Source organism: Jatropha curcas, chromosome 8 (genome assembly GCF_041381405.1).
Source record: "Jatropha curcas cultivar XTBG-Jc1 chromosome 8, XTBG_Jcur_1.0, whole genome shotgun sequence".
NCBI classification, from domain to species: Eukaryota; Viridiplantae; Streptophyta; class Magnoliopsida; order Malpighiales; family Euphorbiaceae; genus Jatropha; species Jatropha curcas.
Genome location: NC_143158.1, coordinates 27880531 through 27890696, shown reverse-complemented (window position 1 = coordinate 27890696; position 10166 = coordinate 27880531). Strand labels below are relative to the sequence as shown.

The 10166-nt window shown below is 28.7% G+C and overlaps 1 protein-coding gene across 1 annotated transcript; it reads left to right on the top strand.

The window, feature by feature from the left end:
- Positions 1-3848: 3848 nt before the first annotated feature.
- Positions 3849-7688, top strand: YAB5 (plant-specific transcription factor YABBY family protein). Its single transcript, XM_012223423.3, has 8 exons — positions 3849-3986; positions 4159-4239; positions 5398-5517; positions 6298-6418; positions 6678-6726; positions 6841-6916; positions 7025-7093; positions 7332-7688. Exons 2-8 carry the CDS (start codon positions 4165-4167, stop codon positions 7377-7379), a joined length of 558 nt encoding a protein of 185 aa, XP_012078813.1. The 5' UTR covers positions 3849-3986; positions 4159-4164; the 3' UTR covers positions 7380-7688.
- The last annotated feature ends 2478 nt before the right edge of the window (positions 7689-10166 follow it).

Below are 10166 nucleotides of genomic sequence, written 5' to 3'. Positions count from 1 at the left end.
TTGGTTCAATTTCTGAAATGTACTATTCTTCTTCCTCCTCCTCCTCTTCTTCTTCTAGGATTTTTTGAGGACAAATAATTAATCTTTTTCCAAGAATTACTTCAACTAAATATATGAATCATTTATTGCTAAAAAAAAAAAAGGATGGTGCAAATTCATGATCCAAAACATTGATTTCATGCTCGTTCGGCAAAATTAGCTGTTTGAGTAGCTTTTCATAAAACGGTAAAAGTTAAACGTTACATAGGTTAACTTTTTATAAAAATGCTACTTTAAACTCTAAAAGTTAATTCAAACGTTATGCTATCGAACATTATAAAAAATAATGTTAAAATGCTATAAACTACTTAAAAAAAGTTATTGTTGAATACAGTATTCATATAACCATTAACTCTCATCTCAAAAGAAAAATAATTAGTACCAAATTAAAAAATAAGACCGTTATATATATATATATATATAGTGCCATTTTTGTCCATCCTTCTAGGGTAATTTCAGACATTGGATACATGGAAATTTTATTTCAAGGAATTGGTTTTTGTTCATGTCCTCTCTGTGGTTAAATGTGATTTTGTAGCCTATATATATTGTTTTAGTTTCACTCTTTTTGAATAAGTGTTGCATTTTTACTAGATTTTTTTCACTTAACATGCCTGAGATAGTTTTGGATGTAAATGGAGAATTATCTATTGGTTCAGGAATCTAGTAATCGGATATATTAATTCTTTTCTGAAATTATTAATATAATATAATGAATTTTTCTGATAAAAAAAAGAAGAGTACTCTATATACGTGAGTGAATGTTGATTTTTTTTTTTCACGATAAAAATTTATTCATTTATTTATTTTTGTTACTTAATAGTCGGACATAAACACAGTTCGAGATAAGTTTTTCTCTAATTAAAAAACACTATTTATTGCACAATTCATTACTCTCTCTGTCCCAAAATATAAGTTGTTTAAGGTTTTTGTACAAAGATTAAGGAAGCAAATTCTCCTAGATTATAACAAACTAAAGAGTAATTTGATGAAATTATCATTTATCTTAAAATCAACAGTTGCTTGTTTAGTATTTAGTGTAAACAATGACAACATTAGAAAAACATCATTTATTACTTCTTGAAATATACAAAACAACTTATATTTTGAGACAAAATAATAAATAAAAAACGACTTATTTTTTGGGACAAATGGAATATTATAAAATTGTGCTACAAAGTAGACGATGACTCTCTTCTTTTTCATACACTTTTGCAGCCTCATTTAGGATTTGAATATAAGATTTTGTTATGAAAATGTCGATTCTTAGTTACTGAAATCTGGGATCAAAATATGTTAGTAATAATCTATCCATGTTATTAATTGAGGGTATGTTCGGCAAAATTAGCTATTTCGATAGTTGTTAGCTATTTGAGTAATTCTTCATAAACAGTTAAAAATTAAATTTTACATGAATTAACATTTGATAAAACATTACATGAACTTATAAAAACTAGTTAGTTCAAACGTTATGTTACTGAACACTATAAAAATAGCAGTTTGTGTTTTAATTAAAAACTACTTAAAAAGTTGTTGTGCCAAAGATTTAAAAAAAAAAAAAAGGAAAATGAAAAAATAAAATTTTTATTGAATTTAACTGGTCAATCTTAGACAAATTTGAATAGAGTTTTACACAATGTTTCTATGTTGGGATTAGATGTAGATACCTATTATACAAAAAGTAAATAATTTACCCCTTTTTTTTATTTTTTTTCAAGTACAAAGTAAATCTTTACAAAAAACAAAGAGAAAAAAAAAAAAAAAAGAAAACTACAATATTTCTCCTTTGCAAATATAAGAAGTCAATATATATACTGGGAGTATATATATTGACAATCGAAGCAAATGAAAGTATGTGTCTTTTCACTACGAAAAAATAGTAACAAATAGTTACATTTTAAAAAAAAAAATGATAATCAACTATTGACTTGATGTATATGAAGAATTAATATATGCAAAATGCAGATAAATAATATTTTCTTGATTAACTAATAATTAGGTTTATAAGACGTTAATTAATTATATAGTCGTAGATTACTTGCCTTTTTCCCTTAATTTGTGGATATTGGATATCTTAAAAACAAAATAAAAGAAAATAATGTAAACATCTTTAAAGAAAATAAATCGTGTTATTTAATTTCTTCAACTTACTGTTGGGAAAATCGCTATTTTCCCGCTCTTCGGACCGGCTTCAAGCAGGAACAAATGAGAAAATAAAATAATGACCGAGAAATTAAAGAAAATAAATAACACGATAATTTAATGTGGAAAACTCCCTAAGTGGAAAAAAAACCACGGCCGTTGCCAAACAACAACCAAGAAAAATATTCACTATGCGGCAAATTGTTACAACCACGATTACAAAATATTTTTCTACCCGACACCCTCAAAACACCCCAAATATTTTATACTCCAAGGGATTCCAAAAGACTTGCTCTAAATCCCTAATATAAAACACATTCAAGTGTTTTTGGTGTGTATAGAAACCTAAACCTTGGCTTCTTTTTATAGTCAATCCACCACCCTCACATGCTCTTCTCACCGATGTGGGATTGAGCAAAACTAAATTATATATATATATTTTCAACGAAGGAGGCTAACACTTACTATATTTGTTAATTTTTCCTTTTATATAACATAAAATTAACATTTTTTACAATAGATAATCACTTTTTCTTATCAGCAAATAATATTTTATTTTATTAATATAGTCCGGGAAAACTTAATATAATTTAGAATTAAATTCAAGCTAACAGACTCTCCAAATATATCTCAAACTAACTTAATTATACGAAGAAAAAAAAAATTGTTAAAATACATCATAACAAGTTTATCGTAACAACAAAATAAAAATTAGAATCCAATCAAAATACAAATTAAACCACAAAACAAGGAGAAATATAGCAATAGATATTTCTTGAGATGAGAAGAAGCACTAAATCTTTTGAATCTAAAGAGAATTGTATTCAATAACTATAGAGAAGGAAGTCCTTCTAAACTTCAAACCTTAAGCAAAATCAATAATCCAAAATTGTTTATTGATGACACGCACAAATCGAGAAACAGACAATCAATTTATGCTAAAAAAATTCATAAATTCATGGAATAATTATAAATTTTTAAAACTTTACATGAAAACATTGCACAAAATAAATGTGTCAAAAACAAAACGACATCAAATGTAAATTTTTTTTTGTTAATTTTTTTTTTAAATTACAATTCAAATTGGAAAACTCTCAATGAACCGAATCTAATTTTTCGGTACTGTAATAAGACTCGAAGATCTTCGGTCCAGTAGTAGAACCAAGAAATGACAATTGATTGGGAATTAATTTTGTCCAAAAAAACAAATAACAATTTGCAAAGCTAGAAGGACAGCAATGAAAATAATAATAATAATACTAATAATAAATAAAAATGATCAGAGGAATTGAAAAATTTTCGCCCCCCTCGTCCGCTGTGGAGAAGCAGAAATGAAGGAGAGAGTGGTCGCACTCACTTCATCATCATCATATCTACAAAGTTCAATCCGGACACAGAGAGAGAGAGAGAGAGAGAGAGTTATATGGTAATATATATGTATATATATAGATTATATATACTTCATCTTGCCGATCAAAAAAAGAAAAAAAAAAAAAAGAAAAGATTATATATACTTCTGTCAAAAAGATAGCTATCCTCTTCACACCTTAAAAACCCTAATAATCTTAAACTTTTCTTTTTTACTTTAACCTGAAAAAACTTACTTTTTTTTCTCTTTCACTGTCCCAGCAATTTTGACTGCCTGTCTTGAGCACCACTAAACCTAACCTTTTTTTCCTCCTCTCTAAGGCCTAAATGATATATCCTATTGTCTTTAACTCTCTCTTTCTCTGGATTTCTCTCTCCATCTATATATATGGGCCATACAGAGTTTACTGTTGTGATACAATTTAATTTATAGCCAGGTATCAAAGCAATTTTTGAGAGAATAAAAGCTCTTATTGCTTTGCCTTCTCCTTTGTGCTTCTCTTCATTTTGCAAGAAAACCCTTCTTCTTTTTCTTCTTCTACTTATCTTCTACTTTCTTGTTCTTGTTCTTGTTCAATTCTTTAATCAATTGGGTTTTTTGCCTTAAAGAAGAACATGTCGAGCTGCGTCGATGCTGTGCCTGAGCAACTCTGCTACATCCCTTGCAACTTTTGCAATATTGTTCTTGCGGTACATATATATGTCTACATATACGTATTTTTTTCTTCAATGGGATCTCTTATCTTTTGGGCTTCTGGTTTTTGTTTCTGTTTTGTTTTCTCTCTTACAAGAAATAAAGAAAGTTATTAGATCCTGATAAAAGATAGTCTGCGGTGTCTTCTGATCTCCTCAGACTCTCGTGCTATATTTAGCAGAGAAAAAAAAAAGATTAAATTGACTTAATCTTTTTTTTTTTTTTTAATTTCTGGGTTTTCTTGTTTTTGTTACAGTCAAGTCTCCATCGTTGGACTTTTCTTTTTCTTCTTTCTTTTGCAGTCAAAGAAAAGTCAGACCTGAAGGTCCTCCCCTATTGCTCCTATACACAAACCGCTGAATGAGTGAGAGATAGGGAGAAAGAGAGATTATTTTGAGTTCTATATTTTGTGTTATTTTGGTGAATAGAGAGATTTTTGGACGTCAAAATTAGCATTAGCGATTAAATTGATGAAGACAGCTCCTTCTCCTCTTGATTTCCCTTTATTTCTTTCTCACTCTGTGTGTGGCTTCCCTTCCCTTTGCCTAGCTATCAAACATTCTGCACCATAAAAAGTGCTCCTCAAAGACCAAGTTCCTTTACCTAATGGGGAAAACAAAATGAAGATCTCAGTCTCAGCAATTAATTCTTGAAAGAACATCCAACCCAAGAAGATAATTAAACAGAAAATCCCAGTCTTCATTTTAATTCTATATCTTTTCTTCAAGGAATAATGATTCTAATTCTCGCTTTTGATCTCAATTTCCTATTCTTCTTCTTCATTCTATGAATTTTGTTAGATCGACTGAGAGTATTTCAAGAAAATCTTTGTGATTTCCAAGTGAAATCTAATTAATTAACCAAAAAAATGGAATTTGAACAAAGTACTTTCCTTCTTTTTATTATTATTGTCATTACAATTAGATGAACTGAAAGAATTCAACAAAATCACAAGCTTAGTAATACTAAACTTGCCTTGAGAACTTTGAGGTTGTGAGTTTGTTCAGAAACAGTAGTAACCTAATTACCCCAAAAAAATGGAATTTCTAGAGAGTCCTAACATTTAATTAAAGAATTTACGATTTGGGTTTATATATAGTCGGTTTCTTGATTTTAGACTTGATTGTATGTATATTAATGGAGTTACTGCGCAGGTGAGTGTTCCATGCAGTAGCTTGTTTGACATCGTGACCGTCCGATGTGGTCACTGCACTAATCTATGGTCAGTGAACATGGCCGCTGCCTTTCAGTCACTTTCATGGCAAGATGTTCAGGTGATGTTTACTACTATACATAAACTAATATAAACTCTAGGGTTTCTGGGTTCTTTACATTTCTTAAATCGGTCTGTAAAGAAAGATCGAGAACAGTAATTCAAAAAAAGAAAAAGAAGAAAAAAAAAAAAGGAAAGCAAGAAACCTCCTAGCTAGCAGCCGCCATTACCAAAACCTATTTTTACTTCTTTTTGTAGAGAGTGGGCTGATTTTTGCGGCCATAGCAGTCAGGGCCTAATATAGCAGTGTTTAGGGTTTCTTTTCTTTCTTGAGCCACTTTATATTAAAGATTTACGATTTGATAGATAAATATATATATAAATTAGGGTTCTTTAATATGTTTAACGATCTCTTTTCATGAGAAGCTTTGTCTTGTCTACTGCTAATTATTCAAGAATAAAAAAGTAAGATCCTTAAAAGCTTTCATTTCACCAGCTGTCAATCTGGGTTTTATTTGCTTTGTTTCTTATATATGTATGTAATACAATACAATATAATTCTAACTGATTCAGTCATTTCAAAGCTGTTGCCTTTTCTCTCCCTCTCTGGCTCCATCTCCATATATATATCATAAAGTATCCACTCTCTCTCTCTCTCTCTCTCTCTCTGCTCACTATAATTGTCAGTTCTCTGAGGCTATAACATATCAAAGCAAAGAGGAAAGTTTGTACTTGAGCTCATTGATAAAAGCACACAGAAAGAAATTTCAAATTTTTCTTTATTGTTTTCTAAATTATATATATATATATATATATATATATATGTTTTTTTTTTTTTCAGGCACCAAGCTACAGCTTGCCAGATTACAGAATTGAATTGGGATCTTCATCAAAGCATAATAACAAGATCTCAATGCGATCCCCAGCTTCTCATGCCTCTGAAGAAAGGGTTGTTAATCGACGTGAGTTTCTTTCCTCCTTATATGTATATGTATATATTTTTTGTTCTTTCTTTTCCCTGTATATTCATTTCTTGTTGAATCTTGATAAGGCACTTGATTTTTATTTGCTATATATTTCTATGTATATATAATTTATTTTACAATAATGTTTTTTTGTTCTTGCTTTCATTTTTGGACCTTGATATAGATTTTTTTTATTTTTTATTTATTGTAGATTATGTAAATATATAATCTTATGTGCTGTTGTTTTCGGTTTCAGCTCCCGAGAAGAGGCAGCGAATACCTTCTGCATATAACCAGTTCATAAAGTACTGTAAAAACAACAGTCTCCTGAAATTTCACCTTTATTCATTGCTATGATTTCTTTTATTCAATTTATTTATATTTATATAATCTAATACGTTGAATCTTGTAATATATAGAGAGGAGATTCAGAGGATCAAAGCAAATAATCCAGACATCAGCCATAGAGAAGCATTCAGTACTGCTGCCAAAAATGTAAGTGGAAAAGTTTTATATATATTAAGATTTTTGCAAAAATTCCAAAATATATATCACTTCAAGATTTAAAATTATGGGTATTGACCAGAAAATTTTATGTTTTAGTGGGCACATTACCCTCACATTCATTTTGGGTTGATGCTGGAGACCAACAATCAAGCTCAGCTGGATGATGTAAGTTCTTTATTTTAAATAAATATAACCACATATTATCTATTTATTTTCTCCCTTTCTTATAACTATAATTAACTGTAAGTTGCTAGCCATAGAAATTACTCTATTGGTATTTAGAATTGAAATGTAGTAGATTTTGATCCCGAAGTAAGAATGTTTCTATATTTTTATAGAGAGTTGAACTTCTTCAATTGCTATTCTTATAATTACTTATTTTGAAGTTGACACTTCTGTGTAGGCCTCTGAGAAGCACCTAAAGTCAAGGGCTGCACTGTACAACAAATGATGGATTTGATTTTTCAAGATAATTTCATGGAATTAAGAAGTCCATGCTCTTTGACGAAGTAAAGAAATTGTTGACTTCAATCTTAATATGTTTCAACGACATGATGAATATCTCTCTTTATATATATATATATTTATATCTTTCATCTTCAATGTATTTGTCACAAGCTGTATCAGCTGATGCTATTTTACTTGACTTGAACTAAGCCTACTTCCTTAGTTTGTCATCTTCTATGTGAAATTATGAATCCTCAAGTTTCCAAGTGAAAGATAAGGCTAAAATAAAATTTCAATGTACTATTTTTATCTATTTTTTGTGCAAGTTTTCAATCCTTTTTATTACATACTAGCCTGTCACATGATATTGTTCGCATTGGGAGCTTCTATAGGTTCTCCCCTTATGATGCAATAAGGCTCTGCTCGAAAAGAAAGTGTGGGAATGACCCATCAAGGCTCTCAAATTAGGCAATACTTACGACAGGCTGGGATGTTCTACTTTCTTCTTACTCTCATTTGATGTGGATGAATTCAAATTATACAATTTCTTTATAAATGATATAATTAAATTTTTAGAAATCATCTTCATATAATTAAATTGCACATCTCAGAGGACATTGATCATGTGGTATGCACAAGTAAGTTCATATAGGATTCTACATTTTTTTATTCAAAGAATAAGTTATACGTAATTTTTATCAATTTGTACCTGAATTTTAAACTGACAATGATATAATAAATTAGTAAAATTACAAATTCAAAAGGAGGGATTCTATCTAAGTAACAGAAGATTTAATTTAAATATTATTTTATGAAATTTATTTGAATCTTGTTCATTTATTTCAAACAAAAGATAATTTTCAAAATGGTTTAATTTAAAACAAGTAAAGTCCTCAATGTTAATCAAAATAAAAGAATTTCTCATAGGAGCTAGCAATGGATTTTGGGAAAGAAAAAGAATTATTGTATGACAAAACAAAAAATTATTAATATGGAGGTAATAAATTTCCTTCTCTCTATAAGCATATAATAAAATATATATGACCATGAAAAATTAACTGTTGAATTGGATATTTGACCATGAAGAAGAAACTGTTAAGTGCAAATATTTATGGTGAAGCTTCTTAAAGTACTCTTATCATTCAATAGTCACTTTCTTCCTATCACTGAAAACCTTCTGTATGTTAAGAAACATGCAAAAATTGCATCTGTGTTGTCTAATTTTACAGCTTTTTGTACAGTATATAGTCTGCTATTTATTTTTTATTTTGATGTCAGGTGGCATCTGCTAACATATAATAATGTATGAGGAAGTACAAATACAAAAAAATACGTAGCTAGCTAGTAAGGATTGTGGTTCATAGTAGAATTTCCTTGGAACATGTATTATAGGGAGAGAGAGAGATGCAAGATACCTCTGTATGAACTGAGAAAGCTGCATATAAAAAGCTAAGAGAGCTTTTTGTATGAGCATTTTACCATTTCAACTGATATATTTTTTGAATGAATAGAAATATATAAATATATTTTTTTAAAAAAATGTTTACTTTCTCTTTCAAAAGTAGATAGATATCTAAGAAAAGAGTTTGTCTGTCTACCACACATAATCCAGTCTTTGGAAAATAATTTAAAGATGGACCACCATTGCCAATTTGCCTTCTGCCAGACTCCTCACTCCTTAGCTTAGATATATAAATGTATAAAGATACACCAAAAACTTTTTCAGATTTTTTCAATTCTCTTCATTGGACTATTGACTGAGTTGATAATTAAATGGTCAAAGTTTACTGTTACTGTCACAGAAAATTTAAAAAAAAAAAAAAAAACAATATTTACAGGTTTCTTGAATTACATCGTACAATTATAGATGTAATTATAGTTCGTCCATGTTCATATATAGACTGAAATCCCTTGACATAATAAAAAGGAAAAAAAATAAAAATAAAAACAAAAAGTGTTAATTATTAAAACGATAAGTAAAATACAATAATTGTTTTTTTTTTCTCTTAATTTAGGCCGATTCACTAGCAGTGTTTGAAGTAGTGTGTACTGTTTTGATAGAGTTAAAATATATAATATTTCATAAAACGTTATCTTCATTAATATTTAGTGTTTTATAATTTTTTTATGGCACATAATATACATCACTTGTCTTTACCTTATTTTCCGCTTTCATATCTTTTTTCTTTTATCGTATTATACTAAAAAGCTAATCAAAAATTGCTAACCACTTTTATTATAAATCATTATATAAACAGCTAACCATTAACAGTTAATGTCTAATAATTAATCACTAGTAAATCAATTGATAGCTATTGAAACAGATAAAATTGTAGAATAAACCCTTAAAAGCAAAAGAAGGAAAACATGTAAAATTATTTTATATATAATTAAAGAATAATTTTAACTTAATCAATATATAGTTAAATCAGCGAAAACAAACCGAACGCGAGACTTTATTTATAAAAAGTCATAGATTTAAAATTTTAGAATTGTTTTTGTTAGAAAATCTTATTTGATTACCACCTTCAATCCAAGTGTTTGCATATAAGTTATTTTAAAAAATTTGGAAAGTAACTAGTAAGCAAAGATTGAATAATAGATAACATGAAATCGCAGGAACAGAAGAGAAGAGAGTAATGATTGAAAGACCTTGGGATCTGGAAGTGCATTTACAAGCTGGCAAAATGTATTTTCTGCTACCTACAAATTTACATAAATTAATAAATGAAAATGAAAATTTTAAGATAAGAAAAGGAAAAATAGTAAAGAGTGGTGGTGGGTGAGATGA